We start from the raw sequence: 21,887 nt of genomic DNA on the forward strand, positions 1-21,887 counted from the left end.
CCACTCCAGGTATAGGGGTAGGACTCTTGTAGGCAGGGCCTCTCAGTTCCTACTGCCTACATGACACTCCCTTCCCAAACTAACACAGTCACCTGCCTCGTAAGAGATTCTCAGTTAAAAAAAAAAAGGGGGGGGGGGCAAGCCATGGTCTGCTGCTCAGAGGAGCCAGATGAGTTAGGGAGGGTGTTTTAAAATATCGGGCTTAGTAATCATGGGGGCTGTTATCTTATTGATCAAGGTCCAGCCATTTGCCAAGGTATATACACATTTTATTTAAAAAAGTTTACAGTTTTCATTATACACAACTATTAAGAGGTTATAGTCAGAGGAGGCATTTGTCCTGTTGACAGAAGTGCCCACTAGATCATCACAATGCAAGGAAAAAGGTGGAAGGGAGGAGAGGGGGCAAGGAAAAAATAAGTGATAAAAAGCTTAGATTTCAATTAAGGGCTGGTAAGTCCCTTTTATCTCTTCAAGTATCACACAATATGTACCAAATACAATCAGTAAATAATGGCCATTTCTTCCCAAGCCCACGGCCAAGATGAATATTTGCTGAATTAAGAGTCCTGGCCCTTCCTCAGGCGAGTGGAGAAACTGCATACCTGAGGGTTTACTCTCCCTTCCCCACAAGGGGCCTCCACTCCATTCAGTCCCTAATGGAATCACCAAGGTGTTCAGTGGCCAGAGAAAATATGAACATGGATTCAGAAGTCCAAAGAAATGCAGGTCTTTGAGCCCAATCAGAAATGATTTGATTTCAGTCAACAAGGCTGTGAACCCAGTCAGGAAATTGGTGAGATGAATAAAACTAACTTTTGTTAATGGCTTTCACTTTTCTAATTGAGTCCCGAGAACACAGAAGGGTCACATGCCATTTAAAGTTCAAACACTAGTTCCCAGAAAGTTGGTATCTAACAACTTCACCATGGGGGCTAGCAGAGGATCTGTCATGATTCTCAGCCATCCCAATAGGAGGCCTAATAGAAAGCAAGTGTCAGGCCAAGGCCAACTAGGGCTTCAGGGAGCCTTGTGAGGGAAAAAATTCCTTCGAGGGGAGACACTCTGCTGGAGCTTAGATCAGCCAGTTGGCAATTAGAACAGCTTTTGGAGTGGAAGAAAAATGTTAGGGACTGGAGAGATATATGGCAACTTCTGATAATTATCTCACTAGTATAAAACGCTGGTTGAAACTGCACAGCAACCTCAAGGAGCGCGATGCGACTGAAGGCAAAAGAGCAAACACGCCAGTGTCTAGGTTGGCTACCTTAAAACGCAACCCACGAGGCCCCGGTGCTGGGGCGGCTGGAGGGTAGCGGATTGCAGGCTGCTGTGGTGCAGCCATCTTGCTTGTTGGTGTTTGGCGAGAGCTGGAGCTCAGTCATCTGAACAGGAGCAAAGAATGGCTTGCGCTGGTAAGCCACAAGGCAGGGTTTCAAAAATGATGGGTACTAAAGAAGGGAAGGGAAGGGAAACTGCCAGCAGCAGCTCTGGCCTACCACCACCACCTTTAAAAGCAATAACGTGCAGCCTTTCTGAGGGGCTCTGAATGCTTCTCTGTTATGATGGGACAACGTGGAAAAGCTTTTGGTGTCATACCACCCCCTGCTCCAGACGCACTCCACCATCTATTACTGGGGGCCCGGAGTCCTCAGAATCACAGCCAGGCCCTCTTCCAGCTTCCTCTCCTACTCCTACCTCTCCCAGGCACAGGGAAGGGGCAAAAAGTTAGTGTAAGAAGGGATTCTGTTCAACATATCAAAAGTCAATTTCCCAGTGGAGAGGAAAAGCTCCACACAGAGCCAAAACCATGCATGGGATCAAGGTTAGTGCCCCAAAAGGATAGACTTGCACGGAATGAGAGGGTACAGTGTGATCTGGGCAGCAATTTCCAGCAGCTTCCAGTGCTAGCAGAGAAGCCTAGTTACACCTTTATCACACAGACTTGGGTGGGCGCACACACACGTGCATACACACTGTAGCCATACTCAGATCTGCTTCTTAACCCCTGCAACCTCCAACAAATCTTCATTTGGAAATTCTGCACCACCAGATTCCTAGTGCTGGAGTTCTCGATCACAGGCAAGCTGATGTCTTTTTGTTAGAGAAACATGGACTCAGTCAGGGAGCGGAGCTGTGGCACTGCTCACACACCTTCCCTAAACTTGGTTCTACTAGTTTTCGGTTTTGTTTTTTGACAAGATTAAAAGCAATTATTACCTGGACATTATTTTTTTTGAAAGGTAATTAGAACACTATTGTTTATACAATATTGAAAAAATACAGTATTTTATTGTTTGAACTCAAATCACCACCCAGCACTTTAAGCCTACCCTAAGTCGCACCTACAAATAACGGTTATAGCACAAGCAAACTGCTAATTCAGCAGGTAAGCAAGTTAGACAGTGCCAGCAGAGACCCTCCCTCCCCCCAAGTAATGAGAAGACAACGTGCTAGATAAGAGATAAAGTACTCCATTACATGTTAAATAGTTAATACTACCCTTCCAACAAGCCACAAATGCTAGATAGATAACTCAGTACGGTTAACTAACCACAGCCCTACATAACTGCACTTTTAATTTTTTTTTTTTAAAGAAAACCTTTTGCTTCATGCCCGTAATTAACATAAAATAAGTAAATTCTTTGTTTTTTATTTAGGAAAATAATCATGCTAAAAGCAAGTTGTACTTTATATAGATTTTCAAAGAAAAGATTGATTGTGCTTTTTGAATAAAAAAGATAGGGTATCTTCAATCTCATTGACTCAAATTTTGTGGAATATAGCACTTATAAACTAAAAACGCACAGAGAGAGGATTAAATTATCCCAGTAGGACATTCAAAAATCATCTCGAAAAGATTTCAGGATTGGCTAATTTTGCTATTGTCCTACTGGTTGTGTCAACCTCCCCCCGCCACCAGCTAATGTCTGAAGTTCTCCAAATTCAGCAGGCAACACTCAGATCTGAAAGAAACTCTGCCAGCAACCTGGACATATGGTTAGCTGAGTAAACATTTGATTAGCAGGCATTTAAACTGATTTCCTGTTAACATATACAGGAGAGAAAATTCTCTTCCTTCAAAGCCTGTTCTACATCCTATTTCTGAATCCTTTCCTCCTATTCAGTCTCACTCTGAAAAAAAAAAAAAAAAGCTGTTTGTTTTTCCCATGTAGAGTCACTTTGGGTACAAGAACCTTTATTTGTTCCAATTATTACTCATTTTAAATTTAGAATGTGAGTTGGGTCTAAAATACCTATTTCCCACTCCCACGAGCAGATGATGACCAGGCTGCTGCCAAGAGCGGCAGCAGAAGGGAAAACAAAATCAAAACCTGAATGAGAGTACCCAGGAGTCACAGCCACCAGAAGGGTCTTCTTCCCAAGTCTAATGGTCCACTGAGTGGCTGTCCAAGGAGGAGGCCATCTCTTGGTAGGTGAAGATTAAATTTGCAACCTAAGCACAATGCACACACCAAAAAGAAAAAAAAAAAAAAAAACCCAAACCCCACAACCATCCTCAAATATAAAGCTCTGAGTCGAGGGTAGCGGTCTCACAGTGGCCAACAATAGGATGAGGATGTGACTCTGCACGTGTTGGATGAGAGGAAACGTCTTCCCAGTCACTTTTCTCCTCCTGTCCTGTCCTCTCAAAAAAAAGGTCTGGATTACAAAATTCTACCCCCAAGAAAAAGAATCAGATTCAGAAAACATTTCCAAAAGGTTCTCCAAAGCAAAACACTTGTGGCTGCAGGGCCTGCTAGTGAGAAGGGCAGGAATCTACATACAAAAATGTACTTAAAATCCAAGTCAAAAAAATTGTTTTAAGTTTCAATACTCCAATTAGCTCCCTGTTTTATACTGTTACTCCACAGAAATGGGGCCACCTAGGATGCACAGGAAGAAGCAGCTCTGATTCTGACATGGCTGGCTCTAAATGCTCCCAAGCAGGGCTTTTCCTCCCCAATTTTTTCCTTTCCAGTTTGAAAAAGCAGTATTCTATCTTCACATCCAAGAGCTGATTGGTTTGGTTGGTTTCTTTGGAACCATCAATAAAAGAAGCAACTTTTTCCTGTTATTTTTACTCATGTCTATCTATCAGAGCGGCTGTTTCTTTTGACAGTTCAGTAGCACACAGGCTGCCTTGGCTAAATGGACTTATGAATGCATGCATTCGGACCGCATATTGCTACCAAAATGGAATGTGGGAATATGCTATGCACCTCAGGTTGAGAAATGACCAAGAAATCAAGATCTAAAGGGTGATATATAATATATATATATCAATGCTATTATTCATAAAAACCTTGTTTAGTAATAAAAAAAATTGCTTTGTTTAAATATGAATATTATAGTCTGCTTCTCATGGTTAGGAAATAATAGTCTTTCTGAAAAGCAGGTGCTTTTTCTACTACAACTCCATATCCTGGGCCTCATCTTCCGAAAAGTCAGACATAGAACTCTCCGATGAGCTGTCTCCGGTGCCTTCTTCCTGCTCTTTCAGTGCCTCCTCTGTTGCATATTTCTGGATGTACTCTGCACAGGGGGTTGGGATAAAGAAAACACAAGGAGAGTCAGCAGGCAGGCATGTGCTTCAGCGACCCCAAAGCTGGCCAGTCCCGGGGAGGTCCAAGCTTTCCCTATTCGGTACGGGCAGTAGGGGACAGACAATGACAAAGATGACAGTGACTACAGTCACTAAAGCTAAGGGGAAAACTGTACAGGGACGTGTCTTTGCAGTTTATGCATTTCGCCCCCTTAGTAAGAGAGGCAAATCTGAACACTTGATTTTCAGGGGAACAGATACACTGCACCGCCATGCCATGCTAGATCTTCTTTGGGCCATTACCTCCCACATGGATGTGTACAAGACAGCCGACCACCCTGGGCCTCGCCTGAAAGGCTCAGGAAGGTCGGCAGACGTCCAGGACGGTGTCTGGGGTTAACCAGGCCCCAGTTTTCCAGCCAGGGCGCTCTTGCTCTCTCCTCGATGCCTACTGATGTGGCTGCACTCCTCCAAACTTGATGGACTGGGGAAATGTAAACCTCACGTTTTCTTTTACTTTCTATGTTATTAATAAAACTATTCACCCCCCCCCCACCAGGTAGAACAGGACTAGTTATGATTCCATAGTAATTTATAAGGAAATCCCCCATCATTTTTAGATTTGCAGTTATATAATTACAGTCAGCCCAAATCTATTATTTTAGAAATAGATTGTGGTCTAAACAGATCCTGCCTGTCAGGTTTTTGAAGCAGCTGGTGAAGACAGTCTCTCAGTCTGCTCAGGAATGAGCTGCTACCTGGGGACACAGCTGGCCTGAGTGACTTTACCACCTATTAATTTATTTACCTGAAGATTCATGATGCTATAGCCTAGGCTGTATCTGCTAGCTGAAAAAAATGTTAAGAACAGCTGAATACACAATTAAACGTTTTCCTAAAACTCTAGGTGCAGATGGTTTTTCAAGTAGCCTACACACAATATGAAAAGACAGGACAGAATCCTATCCAGAAAAACACATCCTCACGTCCGTAAGCTTTGTTTTTCCTCCTACGGAGTTGCAGGGACTAGAAGAGAAGGTATATGGGCCAAGTCTGAATGATGAAGTGCAGGGCCAGCTAAGATTATTTTCTATATTTTCAAAGGGCTGTTAAAAAGGAAGAAAGAAAGAAAGAATGAGTATGTGACAGAGACCATGTGGCCAAATCTGGGCCTTTACAGAAAAAGTTTGCAGGCTTCTGACTTACACCCCTACAGGTTCATTAGAGCAAAATTTTATGCTGAGATAATGAGATTTCAAAAGCCCCTGGCTAGGTAGGAACTTGCATTCATTTTTTTGAGAGTGAGAGAAATGTTTACTAAAGTCTTAGAAATTGTATTTTTATTCTCTATTGGGTTGGCTACTTTGTTTCTTCCTTTGTAGAAAGAAGTTGCTGCACTTTGGCACTGCTCTTGGACACTGTAAGTCGACACTATCAGCCTTCTTCAGTATACTCAAGGAGACCAATGTGTATTAAGTGCTTACTGGGACAAGGCCTTTCAGGAGATAGAAAAATGAAGAGCAAGGTCACTAATGAGCAGGAAACACAGACAAAGATAAAAGCAGTTAGGGGGTTAAGTGCCATCAATGGGAAGCAGGAAGAAGGGACTGTGGCCCCTGAGAGCCAGGAAGGCAGTATCTGCACTGACCCTTGAAGCGGCTCTGGCAGCTGCAGCATAGGAGACGCCACTCCAGGGGAAAGGCATAGACAGCCTCGCCAAAGCACAGGGGACAAGGAAGTGGCTGGGGTATTAAAACACATTAAGAGAGAACTACATTTGTTTTCTTTCTTTTAAAAAATCTGAAGCAAGTAAGGCAAAATGTACAGGTTTTGCTATAGTTGGATAGTGGGTATGTAGTTAAGTCACTCTGTTTTTCTGTATGGTTGAAAACTCTCCCTGAAGAACTAAGGAAGTGGATACAGTTGGGTATCTAAAATTCATCCAATTTGTGTGTTACATATTGATACATTTAGAGGAGTAAAGGCAAAGATGTAGATCACACACAGTAACAGAGAGCCCTGAATGGCAGGCTAAGATGCCACTCAGGGAAGGTTTTTGAGAAGTGACATATCTTTAGACAGCTCCAACGGTGCTCCATCCTACAGAGAGTCCAATATTTCTTTTCTTTCTTTTTTTTTTTTTTTTTGCGGTACGTGGGCCTCTCACTGTTGTGGTCTCTCCCGTTGCGGAGCACAGGCTCCGGACACGCAGGCTCAGCGGCCATGGCTCACAGGCCCAGCCGCTCCACGGCATGTGGGATCTTCCTGGACTGGGGCACAAACCTGTGTCCCCTGCATTGGCAGGTGGACGCTCAACCACTGCGCCACCAGGGAAGCCCAGACAGTCCAACAGTTACAAGATAAAATAGCACCAACTAAATATGAATCATGTTCACGGTAAGAAAGGTTACATACACTGACCTCTGATGTCAGGCGTGGAAACTGTCTACCTGGAGGGGATTATCTAAAGCGGTAAGGGGTGAATTAGCTCCCTAACGGGTGGGGGAGGGAGAGAGGGGCCGAAGGACCCAAATCTTATGAGAATGATCACGTTTAGGAATGGAACGAGAAAAGTTTTCAAAAAGGTAAGGGGTAAAATACCAAAGCTGCAGAGAGGAAAGTGGGTCATGAGAAAAATCCAAATGATTAAGAAGAGAGGAGGACTTCCCTGGTAGTGCAGTGGTTAAGAATCCTCCTGCCAATGCAGGGGACACAGGTTAGAGCCCTGGTCCGGGAAGATCCCACATGCTGCGGAGCAACTAAGCCCCTGTGCCACAACTACTGAGCCTGTGCTCTAGAGCCCGTGAGCCACAACTACTGAGCCCGCATGCCTTGAGTCCGTGCTCCGCAACAAGAGAAGCCCCTGCTCGCCGCAACTAGAGAAAGCCTGCATGCAGCAGTGAAGACCCAATGCAGCCACACACAAAAAAAAGAGGAGCGAGGAGGGGAAACAAACAGCAGGACTCCTAAAGGAGTCCACAGAAACAGATAAAGGCTTCTGACATGGGGATACCTTTGAGTATGGGGGTGGTGGGTAACCAGGAGGAGAAGTAAGACCAACAGTGCTAGGGGGAAGGGGGTAAATGGAGAACAAGATCATGTTGGTGGGGGGACTGGGTCTGAGAAATAAGATCCCTTATTTCCTGTAGGAAGAAACAGAAAAGATTGGCGGGGGGGGGGCGGATATATATAAAGGTAGGAAGCTGGGGTGAGCTCAGGTCTGATAGTCATGATCTTCTCAGATTACTAAGGAAGTGATAGCCAACACTAATGTTTCAGAAATCTAGAGCCCCCTAAGCTAGAGCTTGCTGTTCAAAGATAAAAACGTAGGTTAGGTTCCTTTTGTAACTGGGACTATAACAGATATGTACTAAAACAGGAATAGTGTTAAATAGAGGCATAATGAATACAAGACCTATAGAAATATGCTCTGCACAGAGATATCTGTGGGTTGCAGACACTGTTAAGTGATTCTTATGTCAAAGTAAGACAGTCTCATAACAGAATTGTATCTGGTTAAAAATGAAATACATGTTTTCTTGAATTATGTTTCTTTGGCTATGTCAGTATTCTGGTTACATAAATTAGATATTAATTTGCAAAGCACCTGAGACCTAAGTAAGTTAATTAGAGTAGATTTATTTTTACTTTATCTCAACAAAAAGTACCAAACAATATCCTAAGAGACCAGGGAAGAATGAGAAGACGAAGAAAAGGAAAAACTACTGTTCAACAAATAGGCCCAGATGCTCCCATCCTGTCTCATACTTTCATATTTAAGAGTGAAGACCTATGAATTCTGGGCTCTCATAAATTATTTCTACTGCCATCTCCTGCAAATGTACTCAGAGGGGCTATACACTTTGCAGAAGCTCATGTTCTGAGCTGCTATGCAGATGAACGAGTCAAGCTAAAAATTGGGTAAATATCAATGCCTGCCATTTGTTAAGAAGAGTAGGCCTATTTTCATGGACTTTGAATTCCTCTCCTTTCTGGTGGAACTTTATGTATCTAGACTTTTCACTATGAAAGTTCTCAAACATACACAGAGGTAAAAGGACAACGTGGTGAACGCTGGTAATCCTGTGTGTAGCTTTAGCTGTTCTTTCACAACCACATTTTCATTCTAATGAAATTCGTGTCCCATTAGCCTGTAAACTGAGAATGGGAAAACAGGATCCTAAATCTTAAAGGATGAGCTAACTAGTGCTACTACCATTTGCACATTTCTAAACTTTTTTTTTTTTTTTTGCGGTATGCGGGCCTCTCACTGTTGTGGCCTTTCCTGTTGCGGAGCACAGGCTCCAGACGCGCAGGCTCAGCGGCCATGGCTCACGGGCGCAGCCGCTCCACAGGCATGTGGGATCTTCCTGGACCAGGGCACGAACCTGTGTCCACTGCATTGGCAGGCGGACTCTCAACCACTGCGCCACCATGGAAGCCCTGCACATTTCTAAACTTTAATAGCACATTTTAAGTTTTAATAGAAAAATCCATAGCACCAGGGCACTGGGGCCAGGTATCTGCAGTAGAAATGTGCCTTAGATGTAAACTTCCCAAAATGTAAGCAAATCAGTACGGGACCAAGAAAAGAAGCCAGTTGGGTCATTTTTATCCAACAGGTAAAATGATATAATAAAACAAAATCTAAAGATGAATTTGGTAATTATTTCCCAACTCCCAAAGTTAATTGCTGTCCTGAAGGGCCAGGATGATTCCATTTATAAAACAATGTGAGACTATGCCTTTCAACTAATACTTTACTCTCCAGTCCAATTTTCTAATTTTCTAAGACAAGAGGAAGCAAATGAAAGCAAAGGTTCTTTCATATAGGGGGTCACAGGGATTTCTGGCAGGGTTATGTCTACTTACCACCCAACTAATAAGTCACCCACTTCCTCATTTTTCCTTTTTTGCTCTCTCTTCTTGCTGAAACCTCCAGCTTTCTAAAGGTGTCTCTGACCCTTGAACCTACAGAGGCTAGTGAGCTCTGCTCCGGCCCACAGCTGTCTCTTTTTAGGCCTGAGAAAAATTACGAGTAACTAAGAAGGGCTTTTATTGATCAAAACCTAACAGACTTAAGTCCTTCTGTCTCCAGGCTAAGCTACTTGCCTTACCTTTAATTTTCTGCTTGTATTCTTCTGGTCGATGGAGGTACATAGCTGCAGCGTCACCATTGAGAGGATCTATGGGGTTGGGATAGGCCAACAACTGGGGCAGGAAGGACTCAAATATATTGGTAAGATCTGAAAAACAAGCAAGAAATACATCATGCACGGAACAAGCTAGTTCACCTAAAATTCACTTGAATTCAGTAGTCAACATATTTAACTACACTGATATTTTTTCATAAAACAGTGGTCCATTACATGTGACTTATATTATATATTCCTTTCAATACCAATTTTTAAATTTAATTTTAATTTGAAGAACCAGGTAAAGGTACACTTGGTATTCTCTTTGAAAGGCAACTGTCCCAATTCGAATTCACTCCACTCTGTAAACTGAGATTTTAGAAATACTACATGGTTTATTAAAACTTGTACCCCAATACTGTACAGCACTCTACATTCTTACAAAGCGAGCAGTTAATTTCTTAACATCGCCATTTTCTACAGCTTTGAAAATCCCCACTCTGAAAGTATTCAAGCACCAGATCTTAAAAGAACTGAATACAATTATATAGGCCTTGACATTTAATTCAATTCTCCTAACTTCTAATGGAGGTAAATATAACCAGTTTTTCAATTATTCTAGGTAATGAGGGTAGGAACCTGTATGAACCACTTAAAATCATAAACAATCATAAGACAGATAAGTACCAATTTACTGCTTTTATTAATAATCATTTTAATAAACATTAACAACTCCCTTACTAGATTCAGCACAAGGTGCTGGGTGTACATCTACATACACAGCAAAGACAACAAAAACCCTGCAGTTACCTAGTGTTTTATAAAGGAAGTAGGGCTTGAAAACCTGTAAAATAAACCACACATCCACATAACTTCGGAGATGCTCTAACTTCCATTCTATTTGCTGCTCAGTTAGCAGACAGTGAACTGTGGAACCTTAGTGCTTCCATCTCTCTGCCCACTCTAGTTACTCATCATGTTTTATAAAAAACATTTCTGTTTCAAGAGGGAATGCTAAAGTATAGTAGCATAGAAACTACTCTTCAATTTATTCTGCTTTTTTAATGGATTTTGTTTTAGAGTGAGCACTCTCATGCAGTATTGTAAGTGAATGTTTTGTCAAGCCACGTCACTTTAGATGAATGATTCTCAGCCAGGGGTGATGTTGCTCCCCAGCGGCCACTTGGCAACGTGTAGAGAAATTTTTAGTTGTCACAACCGGATGGGGGAAGGTGTAGGGGTGGCACTAGCATCTAGTGGACAGAGGCCAGGGATGCTGCTAAACATCCTACAATACAATGCACAGGATAGCCCTTCACAACAAATAATTATCTGGGACCAAAACGTCAATAGTGCTGAGGTTGAGAAACCCTGGTCTAGATAAAAGGGGTCAGCAAACTTTTTTGTAAAGGGCCAGAGTAAATACTAATTTAGGCTTGGTGGGCCACATTTGGTCTGTCACAGCTACTCAACACTCAGCCCTGCCACTAGCACAAAAGCAGCCATAAATAATAGATAAACAAATGGGTGTGGCTGTGTTCCAATAAAACTATATACAAAATCAGGCAGCCAACGTTTGCTGACCTCTGCTCTAGAAAATCCTACGAGAAGCAGATCATCATTGTCACTATAAGGTTAAAAAACTGAGCAGTCAAAAAAAACCTAGAGCTGCACTATTCAATAGAACTTTCTGCAATGATGATAATGATCTGTATCTGCTACCAATATGGTAGCCATGTGGCTACATGTGGCTACTGAACACGTGAAATATAGCTGGTTTGACTGTGAGGACTGAATCTTTCATTTTTAATTCTAATTAATTTAAATTTAAATAACTACATGTGGCTAGTAGATCCCACATTGGACCACTCAGGTCTACAGAGTGATATATGGACTGTGCTGGCTGTACTTCATGACAGCCAGCACAGTCCTATTCTCAGGCACCAGCTACTGACACAGAGCAGGTTTACCTTCAACCCCAAGTTAGGGACTTGGTATTACTGACAAGGCTAACTTTCCAAAGAACCACATTAAAGTAAAATTCCCATGTACCAGGAAACAAATGCAGAGATCCTAAATCAAAAAAGCAAAAAAAAAAAAAAAAAAAAAAAAATGATCTTCCAACATAACCCCAACCATCTGTGGCAGGATTTTCACTGCTGTTTTACATATATATATATTTTAAAGTAAGCAACATATTTAACAAACCAATAACTATTCATGGTACAAAATCATTGAAACTATTTGTAAAGGCTAAGGGACAGAGAAAAATGCTTATGTTCTAATGCTGAATAGAGAAAGTCTGTAAAATATTATGCTCTCTAGAATTACAATGATGTACACAGTATGATGCATAAAAATATTTTTAAAGTTATGCATAAGAATATTTTAAAAGTTATGTTGGACTTCCCTGGTGGTCCAGTGGTAAAGAATCTGCCTTCCAATGCAGGGGACACAGGTTCAATCCCTGGTCAGGGAACTAAGATCCCACATGCCATGGGGCAACTAAGCCTGTGCACTGCAACTATCGAGCTTGCATGCCTCAACGAGAGAGCCCGTGTGCTGCAAACTAGAGAGTCCATGAGCTCTGGAGCCCACACACCACAACTAGAGAGAGAAAACCTGCAGGCCACAACTAGAGAGAAGCTCGAGTGCCACAACGAAGAGACCATGCACTATAACGAAGGATCTCACAGGCCTCAACGAAGATCCTGTGTGCCCCAGCTAAGACGTGACATAGCCAAAAAATAAATAAATAAATAATAATAATAATAATAATAAATTAAAAGTAAATAAAAGTTTTTAAAAAGTTATGTCAAAGCAAAAGGCTTGTAATTTCTACTTTTCACAATTCAAATGACACTTTACTTTTTTTCTTTTTCTGCGGTACGCGGGCCTCTCACTGTTGTGGCCTCTCCCGTTGCAGAGCACAGGCTCCGGACGCGCAGGCTCAGCGGCCATGGCTCATGGGCCCAGCCGCTCTGCGGCATGTGGGATCTTCCCAGACCGGGGCACGAACCCGTGTCCCCTGCATCGGCAGGCGGACTCTCAACCACTGCGCCACCAGGGAAGCCCGACACTTTACTTTTTTTACCTTTAAAAATAGCATTTGCATATAAATGTGTTCTTTCTACTTTTGCATATGTTTGAAACATTTAATAAAACATGGAAAGTCTGAAAAAAAATTTTCCTCTCTTTATCCTTAAGTGGGTGGTTTATCAAAGCAATGGTAGAAAATGCTAAAAGGTAAGCAAATTAAGAAGAAAAGACAAGGGGTGTGAACCTCAAGTTTTACAAATTGAACATGATCCCAAAGCAGAGTTACAGTAACACTAATAATAGTAACAGTAATAGTAATGGCAGCAAGAGTTTACACTTACACAGCCCTTACTACAAGCCAGGCCCTGTAAACACTTTACATATACACTCTTAATTTCACTACAGCCAATGAGGTAGGTACCATTACTATCTCCATTTTGCATATGGGGAAAATGAGGCACAGAGAGGTTAGGTAACTTGTCCAAGGGGCTGGGTTTCAAACCTGGGCTTATGCACTACGCTGCTTCTGTTAGTGGATAAAAGGAACACTGTCTCAACCATGATGGAAAAGCTCCCCACATCTCTGCATCAAAACTGTACACCCTGGGCTTCCCTGGTGGCGCAGTGGTTGAAAGTCCGCCTGCCGATGCAGGGGATGTGGGTTTGTGCCCCGGGCCGGGAAGATCCCACATGCCGCGGAGCGGCTGGGCCCGTGAGCCATGGCCACTGAGCCTGTGCGTCCTGAGCCTGTGCTCCGCAACGGGAGAGGCCACAATAGTGAGAGGCCTGCGTACCGCAAAAAAAACCCCCCAAAAAACCAAAAAAAAACCCTGTACACCCTCAGAGATGGCCACCCTCCTCTCCAAAAGTTTTCTTTCTCACATGTTCAAGGCCAACAGGATGGTCTCTAAGCAGAGAATGTTCAGGAGTTTCTTGGATGAACTGTCGGGTATTTCAGAGGCAGTGTGCTTCAAGTAGCTCAACCACAGGAAGTAGCCCACGGCCACGCACAGATATGCACACATAGCAAACTGGGGGCCTCTCCTGCCACATCAGCATTATTGGTGCTACCCCCAAAAGATTAACAGTTGAATGTTCCTATCAAACAACAAAAAACTTGAAAAAAAAATAAAGTGCAGGTTTTACTTTAAGTTCAGAAGCACTTCAGGACTTGAGAAATATTGCAGACAACATGTCTCATAACTAGGTGTTTCATGTGTTCCAGGAAAAGATTTTATACCCCTCACCACTACTTTTAAGTTTTTCAAGCTACCAATAAGTGGCTTTGCCTATGTATTTGTTCCAAACAAATAAAAGAACCCTCAATTAAAAAAAAAAAGAACCCTCAATTATTGGTTTTTCCTTCCTGTGTCTACTGTCTTCCTACATCAACATACTTTTGATCCATTTTACAGATGTGCTGAGTCACACCTCTAAAACAGAAGAGCAGGAAAGGAGAAGTATGCAGCCCAGTTTTGGGTAAAGATGACAGCTTTTGAAGGCCAGGATGTTGTTGCCATGGCCATTTTAAAGCAGTAAAGAATTCCTGAAAGTGGCTAACAGAATGACTACCACTGAGAAGTTCTTCCCCAAAGAAATATCTCTCAAACATGCAGATGTGCGCAAAATCTTCTTTCAAGATAAATATTCTAGCAGAAGAGACATAAATCATAAACCAAGAATGAAATAAAGATACTCATCTTTGGGAAAATCCATCATAATAAAATTTTTCCCCCTAGAATTGTTAATAATATAAAACATCTATCAGTTCCAAAGTCTTTTAAAAAACACTGACCTTCCACTTTTTGGAAGGGAGAGAACCAGACATGGATCACACAATCTAGAGATTACAGTCAGGTGCCCCCATTACTGGATGCCTTAATTTTTAAAGAAAGTCCCAAGAACCCTGAGAAGTATGGTTTACCATGAGCAAACAGCTCTTACTTCTGCCTTGGACTAAATCAGCACTTACCAAAATGCAGTCCATTAGGACTGATTCTTCAACCTGATCTTACAGTATTAATGTTAACAATATTACAACACTCATAGTTCAGCTCAGGCACATAAACTAATGATTTATATCCATATTTAATTTTTAAAAACACTCAAATTATACTTAGCTCTCATCAAAAGCAGCATTTACCCCACTCAGTCTAGAGCAATGGTTCTTGGGCAAGTCTAGGTCCTGGTTGTTCGTCCATTAAAATTACCCACAGGGTTTTTTCAAAATATGCATGCTGAGGCCTCATACCTACCCCAGGGATTCTGATTTAGGATTGGTTAGCATCTCCATGTGTGTGATACGTGTGCAGAAATGAACTACCTACTCTACACACTCCTATCCCCAGAGACCAAACGGGAAGAGCTATGTGCTTGTGGGTTCTCTAGCTCAAGAAAATGTTTAGGTCTTGGCAGCTAAGCTGCTGAAGAGGCTCTAATTTAGTAGCCCTCCCTGACCCTTTCATTGTCCTTTATCTGTTGTCACCATCACTCCCTCCAGGTGGAGGTACTCCAAACTATAGGTGGGAAAGCAGGTCTCTTCCTCTCTACATCTCAATTTCTTCATCTGCAAAAAGAGAATACTGTAGTTCCTTACAAGAAGAAATACACATTTCTAAAAATGACTATAAAATAGGCTTCAAACTACATCAAAGGACTAGACTAAAATATTAATACAAATATGCCATCTTCTCAGAAGACATTTCAGCTACCTGTATCCCTCAAGGAATATATATTAATAATTAAAATGAGTCACCCACACAAAAATGCACCAATTCTTTTTTGTTTTTTTTGTCTGTGTTGGGTCTTCATTGCTGTGCACGGGCTTTCTCTAGTTGTGGCGAGCAGGAGCTACTCTTCATTGCAGCACGCGGGCTTCTCATTGCGGTGGCTTCTCTCATGGTGGTGGCTTCTCTCATTGTGGAGCATGGGCTCTAGGCATGTGGGCTTCAGTAGCTGTGGGACTCGGGCTCAGTAGTTGTGGCTCGCGGGCTCCAGAACGCAGGCTCAGTAGTTGTGGCACACGGGCTTAGTTGCTCCGCAGCATGTGGGATCTTCCCAGACCAGGGATCGAACCCGTGTCCCCTGCATTGGCAGGCGGATTCTCAACCACTGTGCCATCAGGGACACCCCACACCAATTCTTAGTAAAGCCACCCTACTCCAGGTGACTCACAAAAAGATGGGTACATGGCTTAAAAGAGAAGACACTCAGGAGGGGATGAATCACATATCTCATGTTTTATTCTTGGCTGTTTGTGAACCAGTGACCGTAAGTTATTTCTTCTTCCTCTATTTCCTTTGAACATTAAAATGGAAACCTTTGTAAAGCATACTGCTATCTTCAGGTTAAAACCCTGTGGATGCCAAAACTTGACTTGGTCAGCCCTAACAGGAACCACAATTACCAAGCAGGCAGTCCTCTCAGAGACTTGAACTTGCATAATCTTTGTTTGTTTTTCAGATTTAACACCCCAAGTGCTGTGACTCGGAAAACACCACCATGGTACAGCACAGTCATGGCCAGGTACCACCAGCCATCATAGCCCTCCTCCCTTCTCCAATGCCACCTATCCTTCCCCCTTTTTTCACCCTACTCCTTGTTCCCCAGATGTCCAAGGCCCTGGGTTCCTTCTTTTTAAAGCCAAACAAATAAAAAACATACAGAAAAACTTGTTTGGCAAGACATCAGCCACTTGCTCAGCAATGTGAATTCTGTGGTCTTTGTATTAATACAAAGAGTGTATTTTATACTCTTACTCCAGGAAGCTCATCATCTCACAATTTTAAAGAAATCAGTCTATGCTGATAACTAGCAAATCCTTCTAATTGGTCCTTTACATTTCTGGTCTTAAAATTATTTCCCTGAAAATCTATTCCTTTCTCCTAAAACCTAGATCGATGGCTCCAAACCTCCGGAAGGACCTTGGTTAGGCCTTCCTCTTTTATTCCATGTACTCAGTCAATTTCCCAGACTCACTATTAATCCTAGTGAAATGCCTCTAGTTCCTCTTCTGTTTCCGCTGGCATGTAACTACATCAAGCCCAATGTATCTTTCTAGACCTGGATTAGGACAACCATCTCTGGATGGCCTTCCAGCCTCCAAATTCTTGCCTTTGGAATCAGAGAACACTTCCTTAAAACACTCAGGTCATTTCCCATCAAGAGCAAGTTCCTTTTCTTTCCCTACAAAACTTCGTACTCCAGAAGCATGCTATCCAAACAAACTTACATTTTACTGACCTTCTCCCTCCTGGAGGACTCCTGGCTTCCAAAGCTCAGAATCACTAAGTTAGCCACGACTCCTTAAGGTATTTAACTGTTTTGTAATTCAATAGGGAGCAGGGCTAAAAGGAGAGGAAGAAAGGAAAAGTCCTGCTCACAATTAGAGAGGTAAAAAGATAAGTAAAAACCCACGAGAAGTAGATTCTAGTGAACCAGAACCAATGACTCTGCGACCTCCTCTTTCCATGGCTTTCGGCTATTACAGTTGAAGCTGATGGCTAAATAAGTTGAGATCACCTGGGAATTAAAACCATGTTATCCGGGGCTTCCCTGGTGGCACAGGGGTTGAGAATCTGCCTGCCAATGCAGGGGACACAGGTCCGATCCCTGGACCAGAAAGATCCCACATGCCGCGGAGCAACTAAGCTTGTGCGCCACAACTATTGAGCCCGTGCTCTAGAGCCCGTGAGCCACAACTACTGAGCCCACGTGCCGCAACTACTGAAGCCAGCGCAACTAGAGCCCGTGCTCCACAAGAGAAGCCACTGCAATGAGAAGCCCGCACACCGCAACAAAGAGTAGCCCCTGCTCACCGCAACTAGAGTAGGCCCACGTGCAGCAACCAAGACCCAACTCAGCCAAAAATAAATAAATACAATAATTAAAAAAAACCAAACCAACCCATGTTATCCTTGATTGGCTAGAGAAAATCATCAGCTGACCTTTCAAAATCCCATTGATTGACTTTGCTCATCTTATAAGGAACTGTAATTCATCATATTACTAAGCAAGCCATGAATTTATAGTTACATGTTCAAAATAAAAACAATCATAGGGGCTTCCCTGGTGGCACAGTGGTTGAGAGTCCGCCTGCCAATGCAGGGGACACGGGTTCGTGCCCCGGTCTGGGAAGACCCCACACGCCGCAGAGCGGCTGGGTCCGTGAGCCGTGGCCGCTGAGCCTGCGCTCCGCAACGGGAGAGGCCACAACAGTGAGAGGCCCGCGTACCGAAAAAAAAAAAAATCATAAAATTCCATTTCATTTGCTCAAGGTTTTTTCTTTTGTTCTTTTTTTGGGGGGGGGTGTATCTAACTATATGTATAAAAACACACTGACATATATGTGGTCAAAGTTTATAAGACTGAAACAGGACAAATAAAATTTCCAGATTTCTTCAGGTTATCTAAGAATTCTGGGTTAATTAATAGATCTTTACTTTTCTACTCTTGTCAGCTCTTAAGAAGATGCACTATTAATGATGAATTTGAGTCTTTTACTTTAATTTTCTTCTGCTTGTAGTCCGTGAATACTAAAAACAGTGAAATTCTACCCCCTAAAAGGAGGAGCCAGAAACCTATACCTCTCTTCAGCTTGGAGGATCAGCATTGCATATAATCAAGCAGTTGTTATGTATGAAAGACTGGGTAAGCAGTGGGCCCTAAAAGGTGACAGACATCCCCTAGAGGAAAACCTCAATAAAGCCAATTAGGAGGAATGCCTTCAGATAGGCAGGTAGATTTGAAAAAATAAATGGCCTTGAGATTAAATATTCTCTTACTAGCTGTTTGAGGGCACACATGTGGCAAGCTGAAGCAGACCACCACAAAGACTTGTGTGGTGCTGTGACACAGAACCAGCTGGCCACTGAATGCTAACATTCTTTAATGGAATAATACATACAGCAAACCAGTATCCCAGATGATATATTCAAGAATGTATCCAATCACTTAACTGAGAGGGTCTTCTGTGTGGATAAAATATACAAAGGGTGTGAAACTCATTAGATGTACACGTGATCTCGTGTTAGTCCATGCGGATCTTTTAAAGATAGAATAAAGTCTCATGAAGAGGGTCATGAATGCAAAAAACAAAACTCTTCTCTCCTCACACCTCTTAAAAAAGAGAGAGAGCAATCAGCAGGAATTAATAAGAATCAGCAAACACTTGAAGAATTTTTGCAATATTCCTGAGAGATATACTTAATCTCACTACACTACCATTACACTTTTTTAAGTATTCCAAGCTAAAAACAGGTATTCCTGTTATATGTGGGAAAGAGCAATGTCAAAGACATAGGGTACTAATTAAAACTTGGTGGAATACCAGATATAACCTGCTAAGTGCCAGATCACCAGGTCACCAACCAGAGGTGTGTAGTTTTATAACATGGAACGTTTTAAAGCATTCCACTGTCTTAGAAAATCATCTTCCATCCATTTGCCTAATTGCAACTCCCTCTCCACAATGTATTTAAACCGTAGAGATCTGCAGAGGGAAATGAATGCTACTACATAGATCAGAATGAAGAAAACAGACTTTTGTTCACCAAAAAACATTCCCCTTGTTACCATGTCAATCTCAAAACACTTCCCACCTTACTTAGGTGTTCTTTAGAGGTCAATTCATCCTGGTTTAAACCTGGTATGACCCTGCTTACCTTAAAAGATTGCAAGCTAAAACACGGTAGTAGGATTTGTTATTATCCTTCTAGAAATGAGGGCAGTTAATGTATAATTAGCTAGTTGGGTATTCTTACAGTCATACTAAAACTCATTATTAAAGTTTTAAATTACTAGGCAATAATTTAGTTTGTCTTTAATGTCAGAAAAGAACAAGATAACTTCATGCAATTATAAGATAAGTGACCATGGATGGGGAAAGACTTTACCTAGACACAGTGATCACAAGCAAATGAAGAGAAAACAAATCCATAAAATCACAATGGAGCCCTGAGGCTACAGCCCCAAAGAAAGAAAAACATGGCTGTGGCTGTCTTTCAGGACCATAGCCTGGCTCATATCCCACGATCCACAAAGCCTGGACCACTCCATGGTTCTAATGCTGACTGTCAGTGAATGTGAACGTGGTGTTTTTAATGAATTTCTGCTAAGTTGTTCAACCCAAGAAAGCCCCATTTTTCTATGTATAGCTAATTAAACTCTCGGGGCACATGCCAACACCAAATCTAAATATCTACAAGCAGACAAAGGAGGTGGATCATGGAGCTAGCACTGTGGAAACCATCAAATCCAAAACTCAGCATATTTCTTCTTTATCTACTACAGCTGACCTTTCTCCATAGTACTAGAAAGAAACTGCTCTACCTGGGTCTGTCTAGGAGACTCATAATGACACCCAGCTGTTCCAAAAGCAGGATGATGTTTGTGATTCCAACATGGATGGATCAATACTGAGTTCTCAAGCCTGTTCAAACAGTGGCTGCTGGCCACTCAATCATCCATGCAGATAGATAAATGTATCTCTTATTTCTGCAACTATACTAAAATGTCTAGAAACATAGCTAGCAAACACTTATGCAGCATAAAGCATTATTTTAAGATAAAGTTACCCTCAGCCAAAATTTGAATTGTTTGGAAAGATTCACAGGCTACCTGACTGAAAAGAGGTATGTAATAACAATGCATTTCCAACATGAAAAGGCTTAAATTCATTTAGCAGCTTAAAACCATCAGGTTACAGCATAGTACTATTAAGTAAATTTATGATTTAAAATTTTTTTAAATGCCTAGTAAAAGAAGCACTGTTTCTCCTAATTCTAATCCCAAAGTTCCTGAAGCATTCCATTTGTTGTAGTCAAACTCATTTGTCTGTTATTGACTGCCCCCCGCCAAACGACTCTAGGGGAAATAATTTCCCAAATGTTGATTTTTCTCACCAGTAAAATAAGAGGACTATCCAGTCCATTGGCTAGCAACCTTAAAGGTGAGAATAAAATTATAAACTGCCCAATTTTATATGAAAATTGTCTTCTACATTACTTGTCCACAACTTAATCCACAAATAAGTAATTTACCAAGTCAGTCAAGAAATGAGTAAAACGAAAGTCGGAGAGAGAAACACAATTTGCGAGGGTCAAGTATGCATGGCCCAGAACGGTGGGAGGGAAACTGAAGCTGTACTGCAGTGAAGGTACCGGAGCTTCCAGGAGTGTGGGGTGAAAACACAACTATGGATAAAATATATTTGAGTAAAAAGGAAAAAAGAAAACAAGCTACCTATGGCTTAATGAACTTTCCTTTCATCAGTCTTTAAAATTACAGTTGTTTTTGAAATTGAAATCCAGATCCCCTTGGCTGAATTTTAAGTTTTCCAGAGCTTTTATCATTCCTGTCTGGAAGAGCACGAAGGGATGTAAAAAAAAAAAAAGATGCCATCATACAGAAAGCCAAAATGAATCAATTTTGTGATGGCATCTGCTACTTTCCTTTTAATGTCACAAAGGGTAACAATAGTAACTTCAAACTCAATAGATAGTTTCATATTGATGACAAGCTTCTTTACAAAATTAAGCACTATAATATGCTCTCTTTCAAGGTTAAATATAAAATTTAAAATTACTGGGTGATTAAACTACAGTTATACCAATTTTGAGCTTCTGAATGAACAAACTGCATGTACACTTGGCAAAGGAAAACAGGAGGAGAACAGAGGCAAGGAGTCAAATGGGCTGCCAGAAATCAATTTTCTTTTGTGGAGTTGGTGAGGGGTGGTGGAGGAATAAACATAAACATTGTTTATTATCAGGTTATGATGAGTATAAATCTGAATTTCATCTGGGAATTGCTGTTATAATAAAAATATGTGTATCTATTGCACAGTACATGCCCTGGGGCAAAGTTAATTGTAGGAAATTTCACAAGTAACTCCCTGCTCCTTACCATATTATATAGTATACTGAGTTGAAACAAGTTTTGGTTACCAAGCTAAGCCTTTTGCTTTTCAGTTGAATATCTGTGTTAACTTGCCAACTTTCTCCTATTAGTTGTTTCATATTAAGTTAGATTTGTTTTTGTCCTTTGAACTAAAATTCAAGAATCACAGCAGGAAATTGAGTGATTCAAAATTCACCAATGATGAAACTAACCTTCAATGCCGGAGGGCTTAGCAGCTTGTAATAAAAATTCAGTTTAGATCTCAAGAT

The 21,887-nt window shown here is 41.7% G+C and overlaps 1 protein-coding gene across 1 annotated transcript in view; it reads right to left on the reverse strand.

Annotated features, from left to right (window-relative positions):
- Window positions 1-247: 247 nt before the first annotated feature.
- The window catches only part of UBE2H (ubiquitin conjugating enzyme E2 H), a 107,172-nt gene continuing 85,532 nt past the window's right edge, over window positions 248-21,887 (reverse strand). The window contains exons 6-7 of the mRNA XM_060108337.1: window positions 9,664-9,792; window positions 248-4,536 (exon numbers count right to left, since the gene is read on the reverse strand). Coding sequence (XP_059964320.1) covers window positions 4,412-4,536; window positions 9,664-9,792 — 254 coding nt within the window. The 3' untranslated portion in view covers window positions 248-4,411. The remainder of the gene's footprint in view (window positions 4,537-9,663; window positions 9,793-21,887) is intronic.

This window comes from Mesoplodon densirostris, chromosome 9, assembly GCF_025265405.1.
Source record: "Mesoplodon densirostris isolate mMesDen1 chromosome 9, mMesDen1 primary haplotype, whole genome shotgun sequence".
Classification (NCBI taxonomy): Eukaryota; Metazoa; Chordata; class Mammalia; order Artiodactyla; family Ziphiidae; genus Mesoplodon; species Mesoplodon densirostris.